The 15,251-nt window shown below is 48.6% G+C and overlaps 2 protein-coding genes across 20 annotated transcripts in view; one reads left to right on the forward strand and one right to left on the reverse strand.

Annotated features, from left to right (window-relative positions):
- Window positions 1-1,508: 1,508 nt before the first annotated feature.
- On the forward strand, window positions 1,509-3,630 carry MRPS34 (mitochondrial ribosomal protein S34). Its single transcript, XM_065644844.1, has 3 exons — window positions 1,509-1,924; window positions 1,998-2,040; window positions 2,934-3,630. The coding sequence occupies exons 1-3, from the start codon at window positions 1,607-1,609 to the stop codon at window positions 3,209-3,211; spliced, it is 639 nt and encodes a 212-aa protein (XP_065500916.1). The 5' UTR covers window positions 1,509-1,606; the 3' UTR covers window positions 3,212-3,630.
- Window positions 3,631-4,767: 1,137 nt separating this feature from the next.
- The window catches only part of MAPK8IP3 (mitogen-activated protein kinase 8 interacting protein 3), a 63,812-nt gene continuing 53,328 nt past the window's right edge, over window positions 4,768-15,251 (reverse strand). For 16 of the 19 annotated variants that reach the window (XM_065645248.1, XM_065645243.1, XM_065645254.1 and 13 more), the window contains 8 exons: window positions 14,916-14,983; window positions 13,268-13,416; window positions 12,243-12,414; window positions 12,004-12,117; window positions 10,553-10,591; window positions 8,520-8,699; window positions 8,110-8,253; window positions 4,768-7,542 (listed from right to left, as the gene is read on the reverse strand). In XM_065645248.1, the coding sequence (XP_065501320.1) occupies window positions 7,421-7,542; window positions 8,110-8,253; window positions 8,520-8,699; window positions 10,553-10,591; window positions 12,004-12,117; window positions 12,243-12,414; window positions 13,268-13,416; window positions 14,916-14,983 (988 nt within the window). In that variant the 3' untranslated portion in view covers window positions 4,768-7,420. The remainder of the gene's footprint in view (window positions 7,543-8,109; window positions 8,254-8,519; window positions 8,700-10,552; window positions 10,592-12,003; window positions 12,118-12,242; window positions 12,415-13,267; window positions 13,417-14,915; window positions 14,984-15,251) is intronic. The other 3 variants (XM_065645255.1, XM_065645256.1, XM_065645245.1) reach the window with 1 other exon arrangement.

Below are 15,251 nucleotides of genomic sequence, written 5' to 3' on the forward strand. Positions count from 1 at the left end.
TGTCGTGATGACGTCGGGCTCGCGCGGGGCGGTGGCCGCTCCGGGGCGGCGGAGCGGGGATGGGCGGGGGCAGCCGCAGGGTCCGCCCGCCCGCCCGCCCGCCCGCGGCTCGGGAGGGGCCGCCAGGCGGGAGGACGTTGTGCTCAGCACGTCGGGGGCAGCGGCCGTGGCGGTCAGTGGGTCGCTGCTGCCGTGCCCGGCCGCTCCCCCCGCTCCCGTGTCTGTGCCGGGGGCGGCTGCGGGAAGGAGGTTTCGCCTTCAGGAAAAATAAACAAAGGACGCGGTTGCTGCCAGGATGGCACTCCTGAGGGGTCTGCGTGCCAGGAGACATTGTCACCGGCACTTGTATCTCCCAGTGGCCCCCCCGGGCCACGCTGGCGGGTGGTGGCTGTGAGAACACGGTTTGCGCTTGCTGTCCTGCGCAGCGGCCAGGACTTGCTGTCTCTGCCCACCTGTCGTAGCGCCACATCGGTTTTTCCTGATGGCTGGCTGTGTTTGGTGTTTCCCTTCCTTTCTGTGCGCCTGGCTAAGCCAATTTCACGATTTTTTTGTGCCTCCTTGTGTCATTTTCTGTGCCCCCACAGAAACCTGAATGTGGGTGCCTTAAAGGGCACGAGTTTGAGAACTGCTGCATAGCCCCACGTATGTACCTGTAGTAAATGATTAATTGCTGTGCTGCTTCTCCCGAATTTGTGTGGATTGAGGTCGAGTATGTTATTCCAAATCAGCGTTTGTCAACTTCATCAGGTATGTTCTCCTTGTTACAGCTCCCCTGTCCTTTTTCAAGAGAGATGTTTTATATCAGGAGGAAATGGCCTATTTTAAGAGCAGTAACAGCCTTTAAAACGGGTGTTTTACTTGTTCTGTAACACACACCCCCGCCTCCCCCACTTTTCCTCCACACATTGATCTTGGCTGCTGACAAAACCCGTGTGTGCCTGAATGCCTTCAGCAAAGGGCTCTACGGCAATACTGGAATGGATGCGTTTCCTTCAATCTAAGATATGGGTTTGAAAAGGAAAAAACAAACAAACAAACAAACCACAACCTTTCTCCTGGCAGGTGTAACTGACCAGTCTGTAGCCAAAATCCAGGGGTGAATACAGCCCGAGCAGGTCGGGCAGAGGGTCGGAGTTACAAAACTCGGCTTCTGCTTTTGGCTCAGCATGACTCCAGCCGCGGGCCGACCTTCAGCATTGCTTTAATCTCCGAAAAACCCGAGAGACTGACTCCCTGCTTTTGAAAGTTCCTTTAAATAGGTGAATCTGTCTACCCGAGGCTTTCAGTGATTAAGCTCCAGCTGAACAAGCAAAACGTGCCGATTCGAAGAGCACGGCAGAACCGCGGGGCGCCGCTCAGCTGCGCCCTCCGCACGGCGGCCGGGCCCCGTGCCCGGGCCGGGCCGCCCCCGCTGCCGAGCGCCCGGGGCGGGGCAGACCCGGCGGGGCGCCGCACGATCGTTCCGCCGCACGATCGTTCCGCCGCGGCGCCGGGCGGGGGCGGCTTCCGGGGGCCGCGGGAAGCGGCGGGGGCGGCTTCCGGGGGCCGCGGGAAGCGGCGGGCGCGGCGGGGTCGCGGGGAGCGCCCCGCGCTGCGTGCCGGCGCCATGGCCCGCAAGAAGCTGTACCGGCCCATCGCCGCCATGGCCAAGAAGATCCGCGAGTACCGGGCGCTGAAGAACCGGCCGCGGGACTCGCAGCGCTTCGCCCTGGACTACGAGACCATGCGGCGGCCCCTGACGGAGAAGCGGCTGCCGGTGCGGGCCTGGGAGGACGTGCGGAACGAGAACCGGCTCTTCGCGCTGCTCTGCCGCCTGCCGCAGTTCGGCGTGGGCCGCACCGTCACCCGCAAGTCCTGGCTGTGGGAGTACGACGAGCCCTGCTACTGGGTCATCACCAAGGTGAAGGCGGACTACACGGCCGAGGTAACGCCCCCCCGAGCCCCCCGGGCCCCCCCGGCCCCGCCGCCACCTCCACAGCTTCTTGTTTTCTTTGCAGAACATGGATCATGGGAGAGCTTGGGGCTACCTGACCTTCAGAGGTAACGCCGGCTTGTTTTCCTACACACGAGGTTTGCAGAGGGAACAACGGGGCTGCAGCTTTCCCACTTGGGAAATTTGTCTTTCTCAGAAGAGAAGTTCTCCCTTTTTTAGTTTCAAATGCTGGGGTTAAGCCCTCAGAGTGTGTTTCTAAGGAAAGACAATGGGGTGACAGACTGTTTAGAGACTTCAAAAGCGAAATTCAGACTGAACACAAGGGTATTCCAGGTAAAATTGTCGGTATAACAGGAGCGATGGCAAGTAAACTACATTACTAGGATTTTAAATTAACATGGAGTTGAGTGAGTGAATTTGCCTTTTTAAAGCTGCTTTATATTAGGCATGTGTTTGTCGCTTCGTAGAGTTTCTGAAACATTTCTCATTCAAAGGTTTTAAAGTTATTGGGTATTTTTAAAATATTTCTATATCTATCTATCTATATCTATATTTCTGTATCCTGTGTAACCTCATCTGGGTGTTCCTGCTCCAGCAGGGGGATTGGACTAGATGATCTTTTGAGGTCCCTTCCAATCCCTGACATTCTGTGATTTCCCAGGGAATGTTAACCAGTGTAGAGAGAAATTACTCTCGTTCCTTAGCCATGGAAACTGAACCAAAGAGAGATCAAGTGACATTTTAAATTAAGAGAGAGAGTCAACCATGGAATTGGAACAACTTGCCTGTAGTCCTTTCAGCCTGTTTCTGATTTGATTACCAAGGACAGAAGTGGGATCCCATAGTATAGCAGGAAAGATACTCTCTGAAACTTTGAAAACTTCTTTTGATATTGCCTGTTGAAGCACCTTTGATACTGGAGAATCAATACTTGCTACATTTCCCAGAGGGAGTTTGTTGCCAATAGTGTTGGACAATGGTGTTCATCATCTTTTCTCAGGCAAAACCGAAGAAGAAGTGAGAGAGATTGATAAAGTCATGTACCACGACTGGCGTATGGTGCCCAAGCATGAGGAAGAGGCTTTCAAGAAATTCACCCCAGTGCCAGAGGAGACCATTCAGTACGTTCCGTACCCGCCTCTGCTCCGAGCCATGATCCTTGCGCAGTGGCAGAAAGAGGGAAAACCAATCACAGAGGAGCCAGTGATTGATCTGAAGAAGGTCATGGCCTCTCCCTTTCGGAGTGCAAAGAAAAAAGCTGCAGGGACACCTGTGTAAAGACTTGTTCTATGTCCCAAGCTCCCCACATGCTGTCACTGCGTGTTAGAAGCACGTCATCTTATAGAAAACCCTCTTATCTGCTGCGGTATGGTGTATCTGGGTTTCCTAGCACTGTACAGTCACCTCATCTGAAAGATGCAGCTGCATTCAGATTGTTTTATCCATAACTTTGGTCTCAGTCAGCAGAGAATCCTTCTTGGTTCCTTGTGTAGTCTCTGAATGCAGAGCTGCTGTCATCCAGTTATAGTTCTTTGGAGCACAATTTTCTTTACAGCCTGAAAATGACGTTTTTAAGAACATTTTCCAGACAATTTGGGTTCTACATAAATCACAGAAAAATGGGAATATAATGTTATTTCACAGGGCTGTGTACAAACGTATCTGCTAACAGAAATAAATGTTTTGTTATTTCTGCAGCACAGTTCTAAGAAAACTTGGTATTTTTTTTTTTCAGTGCATGGATATCATCATGAGGTCCAAATACAGGCATAGCGTCAGGTTCCTCTTAACCACTGCAGAGTCATTAGGGTTACTAACATATGGTGGCAATGAGCAACTTGGAACCAACTTCTCTGGTTTCCACAGCCTCTGCTGCCATGTGCTGGGCTGAGCTGGTGCCTCGCTGTCCTTACTGTGATTGGAGTGCTACTGAACCAGTACAAAAAACAAGGACAAGCAAGGTGGGACAGGAGGTGTGGATGTCAGACATGATAAGTAGAACAACCTTATCCTGTCCTGCAGAGCCAGGAGCTGAACACAACCCCAGCACAGGCAGTGTCCTCCCTGACAGCGCGCAGGCCCACAGAGTGTGAGCTCGGTGTGCAGAGCCAAGCGCTGGTGACAGGGTCCACCAACAGCCCCATACAAGGCAAGAAATGACCCATGACCAGGGTCTATCCAGGGATCCCAGCCAGGAGCAAAAGCAGATGGAGATAATCCACCATAAAGCATAGAATCATGTAGTGGTTTGAGTTGGAAGGGACCTCTGAAGATCATGTAGTCTAAACCCCCAAGTCCAAAGGGTCCATCTAGGAGCAGGTGGAGATAGGCACAGCTACAGCACAGCTTGGGCAAAGACTGGAGGCCCCAGCTGGTGCTTAAATGAGGCTCCTGGGCCGTGGGTGGAAAGGGCCTATGTATGGTGGAGGCCCAGGTGAGGCTGACCAGTACAATCGTGGCCTGCTTTCATACACAGCCCTGGGCAGCCTGGGACAGTTGTCTGAGTGTGAAGGTCCCTTCTGGAAAGCTGCACAGCCTGGGTTTGCGATGTGTTGCATTCAATGCCTAGAACATGCTGGGAGCGCTGCTGAGACTCTCAAAGCCGTGCATTAACCTCCTGCATCGTTTCAAAGCATGGAGATGGTTGTCTGAAGGGTGACATTAGTGAGTCCCTTCCGCAGCCACCCACCAACCCACATTTAATTTCTTGCCACCAAATTGATCAATGGTGAACACTTGATCTGCCATTCCCACATGCTCTTCAATGACTGAGAAGAAATCCCAGTGCCCTTCTAGGAACGAGATGCCCTGCACTTGCTCATGTTAACACATTTATTACATACAGAACAGATATGGTTTGTTGTTTGATAGCATAGGGGACAAAGCATAGGAACATATTCATACAGCAGTCTCTTTACAGAATGCCATCTTCAGACCAAACAGCGGAGTTTACAGGCCTTAAGACACTTTTTAAAATCCTTTTGTAACATACAAGATACTTTACATACATCACAGTGGAGATATGACAGGGAAGTGTGTTGAAGCCAGTCAGCTCTCACCTTGCTGCCCAGCAGCCACCAAATGCCCACAGGATCTGACAGCAGAGGCTGGTTCTACGTTGCTGGAGTCGCCCCTCTTAGACATGTGCTTCTCCTGGAGGAAAACATGCACTGAGCTGGAAAAGAACCTGTTGGTAGAGGCCCCAGACCGGTCTCCTTGTGTTGCCAGGACCCAGTGGGTGACAGAAGACTGAGTACTGTCATTTTGACTGCTAAAACCAGATACAGAACAAACAGTAAGAGGTAAGAACGTTGCAATTCGATATTTTCCTATGAAGGGTCGATAGAGCTAAGGAACTGGGCCTACTAGGGCACTTCTTTTTTCCTTCAGTTAGCTTAAATTATGAACTTTACCTGTCCCTAACTGATGAACTGTCACGTCTGTGGAATCTGTGGTCTAAATGTTGATCCTGTTAACTTTAATGCACTCTGTGTTGTGATCCAAAGAGCTCTTCCTAGCAGAAAGCATTTTGGGAAAGTGAATGAGAACTCTCGCACGCTCAGCAGTGCCCCAGTGAAATGTCCCTGGTGAAATGTCCCCCTGCATACAAGTGGTGGCTCCAAGCATCCCTTGGCCAAATGTCAGCCACAGAGCCTGGCGTGCCAACGGCTAGAGGACACTCTGCAGCTGGTCTCCTACCTCGGTGAGGAGTGGTGTGGGTCACCAGCACCGCTCACAGGCAGCATGGCCACCACTGTGGCTCTGTACTTGGGTGGCTGAGGCCTCTGTTCTCCAGAGATGTCCTCTTGCCCCAGCCTTTTCTGAACTGTGGATCCAAAAAGCATTCTAGTGCTGCTGCATCAGGACAGATGCCACATGTTAGAGCTTCCCCAGGGAATACTGCATCCCTGCAGCATGAGTAGCTTTAGATCACAAGCCTTGGGGGCAGCCTGGTCCATGGGGACAAGCACAGGACACAGCTGGGAGATGCCCAGGAGATGGAGGCTCCCCCCAGCTGTCCCCATAGTGCCGCACTGGCACTAGGACATCCCTGTGAACTCTGGAGTGCTGCACAGCTCAGGGAAGAAACAAGATGACCACAAGAAGCTTCCAAATTCATCCCTAACAACTGCTACTCGCTCTAGTCCTGCACATCCAGGAGGGAGCATTCAAAGGAAACTGAACATGTCCTTGTGGAGACAGGACTGTTTCTGCTGTCAGAAAGGGAGGACAAACCATTGACTCTACATCTGGAGCTGCTTTTCAAACTACTAACAAAGTCAGTGCTCGCATTGTTAAGTAAAGGAAGTCGGGAGATCTGGCCTCAATTCCTTTTTCTGTGTGACCTCAGGTGAGACACAGCCTTTCTATACCTTGACTGCACCTACAGAGCCTTTCCTAACGGACAGCCAGGGCGTGAAGGAAAACAACCATCTCCTTCCAGCGGTTCCTGGGACAGGGACACAGCCTTATGAGACAAGGTAATCTCAGTGTGTTAATGCAGAATTCACAGCAGACCAACATCATCTGCCTTCACCTGTATTTTAAAAGCCAAAAAATGCTATGCAGAGATAGCTTTCTAGTGAACCTTTCAGAATGAACTCAAAAGAGTTCTCTTCTGTCTGCCATTTTTGGAAGGGGGAGTTAAAAGTATTGCTCTCTTTTTTTCTCTTAGAAAAGCAAGGTTCCAGTACTCCTTTTCTACCACAGCTTCCAAAGGCTCTGTGGCCTCCACGATCAAACACCCATCTCCCATCTGAGGCTACCCAGCAATCCTCTCGGGACACACACAGTCACCCAGCACGCAACTGCTGAGACAACAGCAACAGCAGCAACAGAGGAGGGGGATTTTCCATCTGCAAGTACGGCGGATGTGTTGCCCACAATAATGGCACTGCTGCCTTCTCCAGCCAAACTGAAGTGCTGCCCAAACCCTCACACCACTTTCTGTTGAATGTTCCTTGGACATGGCTGCTCTCAGTCCATGAGACATTATTCTGTGCTTAAGGGTGATACGGTGGAAAGTCCACTGGTGAACTAGAAAGGATTTCTGCTAGGGTGCTGCAGAAGTTGTGATTCAGCATCACCACTTTGGCAGGGGGAATGTACTTCTTCTCATGCAGGTGGGAGTGAGGCAACTGCTGGAGAACCTGAGCCACTTGCCATCCAGCTGCCAGCTCCCGAGTGCTGGTCAAAGGCTTTGCACAGTTCTAGCTCCAAGCTTCACTTCACCGATGCACTGCCATTTCTCTCCTTGTAGATGCCAGCTCTAGAGCAGAACAATAATCCAACCACGCAGAAAGCGCACGGGCCCAAGATGAAAGCTGCAAGTTCAAGGGTTAGAAGGGGGTCACAGTCCGAGGCAGGAGCCGTTGCAGATGTCTGGGGTCGGTTTCCAGCAGCAGGTATAATGCAGGCGTTCTGTATGTACATCTTGGCATTCAGGTGGGAAGAGGGACACTTACATTGGTGGGAAAGGAGAAATTCTCACTCAGGGATGTATGATACCTGCCACACAATAATGTGGCTCCTTTCAGCCTTGGAAAGTACTGGCTTCACCTGGGTGGCATCTCCTGCATTCTCCTCTGTCTCATCATCTTCTCCATCCCCTGAAAAGAGAAAATGGAGAATAAAAAAGGCAAGAATGAAAATCCTGAACTGCACTGCTCTGGAATACTTCCAAAGAGGCTAATATTCCTGCTACAGTCTCGGCAGCCTGACAACACACAGCATGAACTGAGACCTTCCTTTATGCCTGGAGAACATTTATAGCAACATGGTGCTTTTCTGAAGTAGGACTGTATGGATGGAAAAAAGCAGCAGTAGAGAAAATCCCCCTTCCTTTCAGAGAAGCCAATGTTTACAACACAGAGAGCCCTCGAGCAGCGTAGGTGACCACAGTGGGGCAGCGATGTTTGGAGCCAGTAGCACAGATGATTTTGTTCTTTCTACGGCGATTAACGCAGACTGTGTGGCACTGCAGGCACAGGCAGGAGCATGGTTTGGCAGCCCTGTGCTGTGCAAGGAAAACACTTGCTACCTGCCCTCAGAGCCAGAGGCAGAAGAAACAGAAAGCATTGCTTTTCAGATTTCATTCCCCACAGCAGTGACCTCTCTACACAACTGCAGCCCTGCACCTCCCCCCGTTCCAGATCCCTCCCACCACTGGCACTCACCGATCCGGAAATCAATGTATCCTTCTCCTCCGCTCAGCACCAGGACGTTCTTCAGCTTCTGCCCCTCGGTCTCTGTGGCCGCTGTGCTGGGGTTCTCCGAAGGGCTGTCCAACACGCTCCCATTCAGGGTTGCCAGGACATTGCCTGGGAGAGGACAGAGGTGCTGTCAGTGCCCCTGCTCAGCCCCATGCGGTTAACACACACACACAAACACACACACACAAATGGGCAGACCAGTTCCTTCTGCTGGTGAAATCACTGCAGATTAAAGTACCAATGCCTGAGCCACAGTGATCTGCCAGCGCTAGAAATGGCACGGACAGCCATCTGCTGCAGAGCAGCTCACACTCCTGACGCAGAACAGATGGCAGGACAAGACCCTCACAAGAAAGGGCTGGGCTCATCCTTACCAGGCACAGAGACGAAGAATTTGACAGCATCGCGGTGGCCGTGGAAACAGAGCTGTGCCTGAGCCATGGAGCAGTATGGAATGAAACTGCTGGCAGATTTGTCACTGTTGTCATCACCATACACGTGGATGACCCCACCAGAGCTTCTGCCCTCTCCAGAGGTTGGTGAAGTCTTGTTGGCTGGGGACAGGGAAGAGAAATATTGTCAGCGATAGCTTTGAGTCCCATTTACAGAAAGGACTCAATCAAAGAGAAAACTAATGAGCCATGAAGGAAAACCTTTAGAGGTGCAGGTCTCTTTAAAGGTCTCCTGTGAAGGATGTGATTGAGGAGACCACACTAGACTCTCTCTCTTAAGCTGGTAACAATCCACTTATTACAATAAACTACATTTTCTCATCAAATCTAGTACTTGGCTACTAATGAGGCACACATCCCTGGAGGTGCTAGGCAAGAGTGACCCTAGGGCAAGCTTGACCAGGCCTCTGAGGTATCCCAGTGAAGGCCTCTTCACCAGCAGCAATCCTCCAGAAATCACCTACTGTCCTAGAATCAACCTTGGTCTTTAGTTCCTGGCACAGCATCCAAAGGTGTCCACTGTACCCATGAGACATTAAGGCTACCTGAAGAAGAATCACTGCTATTTTGTGGATTGGTGAAGTTACTCAGTTTCCAAGTCACATCCTTTGCTCATGCAGAGCCATGAGCACACAGGCTGCTGAAAGCAGTCTCTGGGTCTGGTGAAGACCTCTCAGTCCAGTAAAATGTCACAGCAGCGGAGTGAGGTTCTTTCATAGTCCTCGATTTAGCCATGACACCAGAAAATCAGCTACTCAAGCAATGAACATCTCAAAGCTGCTCACCACCCACAGCTTCCAATGATTTTAAGGTGGGCTCAGGGGCCCATACCCTTCACATCCAGGCTTCGAGAACGGAGGTGCTCATCAAGGAACAGAGACCAGTGCTTAGAGCTCAGGATGGGAGATGCTTTCCTTCCGCACGCACCCACATCAGTCAAACAGAAACAGTACTGAAATCAGAAGGCTTTCACTTCCTGCGACAGAACTGAACTCCTTGTTAATTATCTGTAGTTCTGTATTTTGGTTCGGGCTGGATTTCAGTTATTAAGTGACTTGGACAAAGGAGACTTCTACCTATCAGGCTCAAGCTGGGATGGCAAGACAAGTACAAATATTTTAATGGAAGAATGAGAACCAGTGTATGCAGGGGGAAGATCCCCAAGATGAAGGCTCTCTGCACCTCTGTGCTTTTGTTTGCTGTGAGCGGCTACAACTGAACGATCTCATCTGACTGGCATACAGGGTTGGTATTAGGACTTCTTCTTGCTCAATATCCGGCTTCTTCCACAACCAATATCAGATACTTTAGAAGGAGGAGAGACATGTTGATAATGCTTCTGGACAGCCACAGAAATGTCTTACAATGAGAAAAAAATACTCATTTCTGACCCTGGAAAGGCTAAGGTAAGCATAAATTTGAACCCGGACCCTGCCTTAACTGGCACAAAACCAAACCATTCTTAATGTTTACCAAGGTCCTCTCTGGTGAAAAATCTTAGTTGATTACTTGCAGCTGGCAGGTACCACAGCACCTCCTGCCTTTGGCCTGGAGCAGATGAGAGAAGCATCCTTAGAAAACTGGGGATGACCAAGGAAGACCTTGGAAGAACAGTCCACTCCTGTTTCCTGGGAATCTCTGACTGCATGAACTTTTACAGTCCCCAATCTCAAACCTAGTTTATCACAACAAGGGAACTACTGATGAAGAATAAAGTACTCTTAACACGAAATAAACCCCAGAGGGATGGCTGGTGAGGTGGATGAAAATGGTTTTAGCCATGGGAAATTAGGATATTTACATTACTGTCTCTGCTTTTCTCAGATGCAACATAGAGTGATGAGGAGAGATGGATGGAGAGCGCTGAATGGCAGGATGGAAGGGTGGGGAAGTGATTGCAAAGGTGAATGGGTGTAGAAGGAGTTAAAGCTGAAGGAAGGAGGCAACCGACTTACCCCGGAGCCCAAGGAGTTGGCCTCGGTGGAGGACTACAGCTAGGCACAGGCAAGGAGTGGGAACACAGAGAGGCACGGGAAGAGACAGGCAGGACAGGAGAGAAGAAAAAGGTGATTACTGCGAGAAACGTATAAAACCTAGAGAAACCGCACCAGGAGCTACAGGCTCTGATCAGTTTATACCGACATTGTTCTTGCTCACTTTGCTAGAAAGACAAATGTAATATCTGAGATGGGAGAGGGACCATGGTCACAAGGATCCATTACTAAAGTTTCCAGTGAGACCTTACTGCTTACCACATTTTTACAGGAATGCCAAAAGATAGTGCAACTCATTTACAGCAGGGAACAAGCTTGATTCAAGATTAGGGCAGCAGCCCCAAAGAAGAACGGGCTTTAAAACAGGGGGTCAAAAAGGAGACCGAGATTGCAATGTGCAAAGATAACTGTGTCACTGGCTTCCTGGTGTCAGTCCTGGGCACATCCAGCTCCAGCAGCCCTAGAGGAGACCTTCTTAGCCCTGACCTCCACAAGGATTACACCAGGTTTGTTCCTCTTATACAAGAGCCATTTGCTTCTCAGATTTCCTACCAGCAGCGGTGAGAAAATGCAAATTTGGCTGCTTTCTGTTGAAAGCAACTGCAATCAGCCTCAAATCCTACTCCCCCATTATAATCTGCAACAGATCTTCAAAATTAGACGTTGACTGGCAGCTACAGAACAGGATTACTAAGAGCTCTGACTAAACTTCCAGCTTCAGAGACGCACCTATTAACTACTACCGCTGGGTCCTCTCACCAGGTTGGATTTGGTGTAGGATACTGATTTCTACTTGACTGATAAAGCTGAGCCCTAACTTGAGTAAATGAAGCTTTTCTAAGGTCAGTTTCTGGAAAATACTGTCACGGAGACATTTAGATGTCTATGCCAAGGCAAAATTTCCAGGGAGGTCTTCCTAGTGGTTTCTCATCCCATGGCCTCCTTTTGGAGACTTACTACAATTCCCAAAGCTTTGTTTCTCCTGCTTTCCAGTAGCTACAGAACCAGTTCACATCAGTCTGCTCTGTCCAGGTCACACTCAAAAAAGAAGACTGTACAGATGGCAGAGATGTCACTGGTCCCCAAGAAGAAAATGGCTTCAACTGAACTGAATGGGACAGTAACAAATACCTATTTGGTTTTAAACAGGTTAAATCCATTCAACCGAACACTTAATTCCTTAATAGAGAGTTAAATTCCTTAATAAACAGTTAAACCAAGTTCAGAGTGGCTCATACTCAGGGTGCTTCTCTCTGAACACTGCTATGATCAAAGGTGCATCAGGTTCAGAGTAAAACTATCCAGAAAGCATCAGCCTGCCAGAGCCACCCGCCATGCTGCACAAGTAACAAACAAAAGCATTTCTTTTTTTAAAGGGAAACACAGAAGTATTTCCAATAAACATCACTTACTCTCAGTCAATGGAATGGAGATGACGACACCGTTCCCTGTCCCTACCCAGAGGCGGTTGCCAGCGATGAGCAGGGCTGTAATCCGCACAAACGAGAAGCCCAGCTTTCCAGTGCCTAGTAAACAGGCATAACAATTGGAGAGCCAGTTATGACTTTGGGCAAGGTCTGCTAAAGAATTTTGATTTCTTTCTGATCTCAATACGCAACAGACCATTTACTGACAGCCTCTACTGCCTCACCTAGCATCTTGCTGACATAAGGCTCAATGTCGACATCTTGGAGATGTTGATGGCTGTGGGCATGGTAAAGCCTCAGAGTGGAGTCCAGGCGGATAGAAACCCACACGCCATCTCCGATCCACGCCAGCTGTCGCACCTGACTCTCCCGCCGAGGGTGAGCGTCAAAGGATTTCTGAAATGCCAAACAGGTGGGCCAATGTGAGTTCACAAAAGGTTTGCAATTATCTACATATTTACTCCATTTTCCTCAACTGAGATCACTTGTTTGGTTTTCAAAGCTCTTGGAGAATATGTGTTAATGCTGGCTGACCTCAGAAGTTCACTACAGTACAAAGTCCCTCGCTTTAAAGATGAGTTATATAGCAGCTCTGCAGAGATTATGGTCTTTGCAGACCACTTCAGGAGCAAAAGAACATTTAGAAAACAAGAGCTTTCAATGTGCTCGGTAGAAAAGGAAAACACACAACTCCAGTATAAATTCTAACAATCAAACTGCCTTGGCTCACTGACATGAACTTCAGATTCCGCTCTTCTTCTCCCTTTAATTAGAATTATTCCAAACACTACCAAACAGGTTTGTAGCACAGCACTGGACTGAATATCAATGAAAAGGCTCTAACTACCATTTTATAGTTAGGCAAGTGGGATCACTGGGGCTTGCTAACGGTACTCTTCCTTTGTGCCACAATACCTACAGATGGAGAAGTCTTAGACCATATCAGAAGGGTCGCTGTGAGCACACACATACACTTGTACAGTACATGGCCACTCAGACTCACTAGTAAAGGCAAAGCAAGTGCTCAGGTTAGACTTATCTGAAGATTTAAGGTCTGCAAATGGAGGAAGGAATAAACACACGCCCCTGGCTAACTGCATCATAACATGACCCTGGTTGACAGTTTGAGTCCTACAGCCAGCAATGCCAATACAAAAGTTTTGCATTTCCATACCTGTAGCAGAAAACAGCTCTAAGAATAAATACAACACAAGCGTGTGCATGCATGCATACACATGTGCTCTCTTACCTCAATCTGCATTGTCTTAGGCTGGATAACATGGATTTTGTTCTTGTAGCCACACCAGACTCTATCATACACAACGGCCATGCAGCGGATGGAATGGTGAGTGTGACCGAGGTCCATTAGGTGGTAATTACTGAGATCCCACTGACCATCTAAGGTGAAAAACAAGTGTGGAAAGTTGCATCTCTTTTATGACGTCAGTATACAATAAAATCATCTGCCTTTCCATGTATGTCTAGGTACATGGGCTTAGCTAATACTGCAATGCTCATTTTGCTTATGACTGTGAACTTCCCATGAATCCATACTACTGCTGTGTATGTCAATTCCCTGGGAAGCAACAGCCTTATTTGCAACTGCAAAGATGATCTGCCCAGGTACAGCCTGAGCTATGTGGAGCTCCCTGTACACACCTGTACCTGCCAGAGGCTGGTTTGGGGTTTGGTTGGTTGTAGAGCTGGAGTGGTGTTGGTGCAGCCATTGTTAGAACAGGGATGAATTCTGGAGTTGTTTAGTTTGGTGGGAGTGGATGTGCATCTAAAGAAGGGTCTAGATCGCTTGATAGGTTCTAGATCACGTTCTAGGGTGCTCGAAAAGTTCTAGAGCGGGTTCTAGAGCGGGTTCTAGAGCGGGTTCTAGGCAGCTTGGGAAAAGTTCTAGATTGGGTTCTAGATGGGGGGTTCCAGAATTCTTGGCTGTTTTAGGTTACTTGCCTGGTTCAGAATGGGGTTTAACTCAATTGATGGTCCACTTGAGGCTGTTGTTCTGGCTCTACCCAATGTTTCTAGAGTCTGTTGTTAGGTAATTTTGCTGGTTCTAGATTATGCCCCAGCTCAAAGTCTCTGGTGTTCTAGACCGAGCTCTAGGTAATTTTTAAGTCTAGATCTGGTTCTAGATTGCCTGAGAGGTCTAGAGCGGTTCTAGAGTGGGTTTTGGGCCACTCGGAAGTTCTAGATCATGTTCTAGACTTGGGGGGTCCAGAATTCTTGGCTGTTTTAGGTTGCTTGCCTGGTCTAGAACAGGGGTTAACTCAATTGATGGTCCACTTGAGGTGGATGTTCTGGCTCTACTCAATGTTTCTAGAGTATGTTTTTAGGTCACTTTGCTGGTTCTAGATTATGTCCCAGCTCAAATTTTTTGTGTGTTCTAGACTGAGCTCTAGGTAACTTTTGGGTCTAGATCAGGTTCTAGATGGCTTCAAAGTCCTAGAGTGGGTTCCAGAGTTGACATACAGTTCTGGAGAGGGATTGTGTTCTGAGAGGGGTTGTTCCTAGGATCTAGTAATGTACAAAATTCGAGTTGATTTGTGTGTGCACAGTAACACCAATACAGCCCAAATGCATTACATTTCCCAAACACACCTCAAACGACTGCACAGCATATGTATTCCTAAAAGTGTTGCGTTTACCTCCCATGTACTACACAGCACATACACACATCATTTTGTTCAGAAAAGCTCAGGAAATGTTGTTAATGGAAATGGCCTTAGATGTTTTAGTATAAGGATTACATGTATATAATAGCTATGCATTTTACCCATATGTTTGTACTGTGGCAAGACAACACCTTTCCTTCTTGACCCAGAATAGCATTTAATCCATTGTTACAACCTTGGCCAAGCTTGGTTTTCTCTTACTACGTTGATTCTTACCTTCTCCCCGGTGGAATATGGCTAGTGTTCCATCTGCCAGAGCAACAAGGACCCTCCCTTTCACATGCCTGGAATCACCGAAAAGTAAATACTTTAAAAAAATCTGGAGAAGTAAGCGACTAGCAGATATTTTCTGACATCCATGCACACCATCTTTATGTTCTGTCTACAATTCCCACTCAGTTTAGCACTTGCAGGAACATCCTGCAAGGATCAAGGGTCATAGCTCTTACCTTTGCTGTAGTAAGATCATCCATGAATTTCCTGTGGAGGTTAACTTTTCCTTCATACTACAAACTCCATCAATTTCAACAGATTCCACCTAATTAACACGCC

The sequence above is a fragment of the Caloenas nicobarica genome, chromosome 14 (genome assembly GCF_036013445.1).
Source record: "Caloenas nicobarica isolate bCalNic1 chromosome 14, bCalNic1.hap1, whole genome shotgun sequence".
Taxonomy (NCBI): domain Eukaryota; kingdom Metazoa; phylum Chordata; class Aves; order Columbiformes; family Columbidae; genus Caloenas; species Caloenas nicobarica.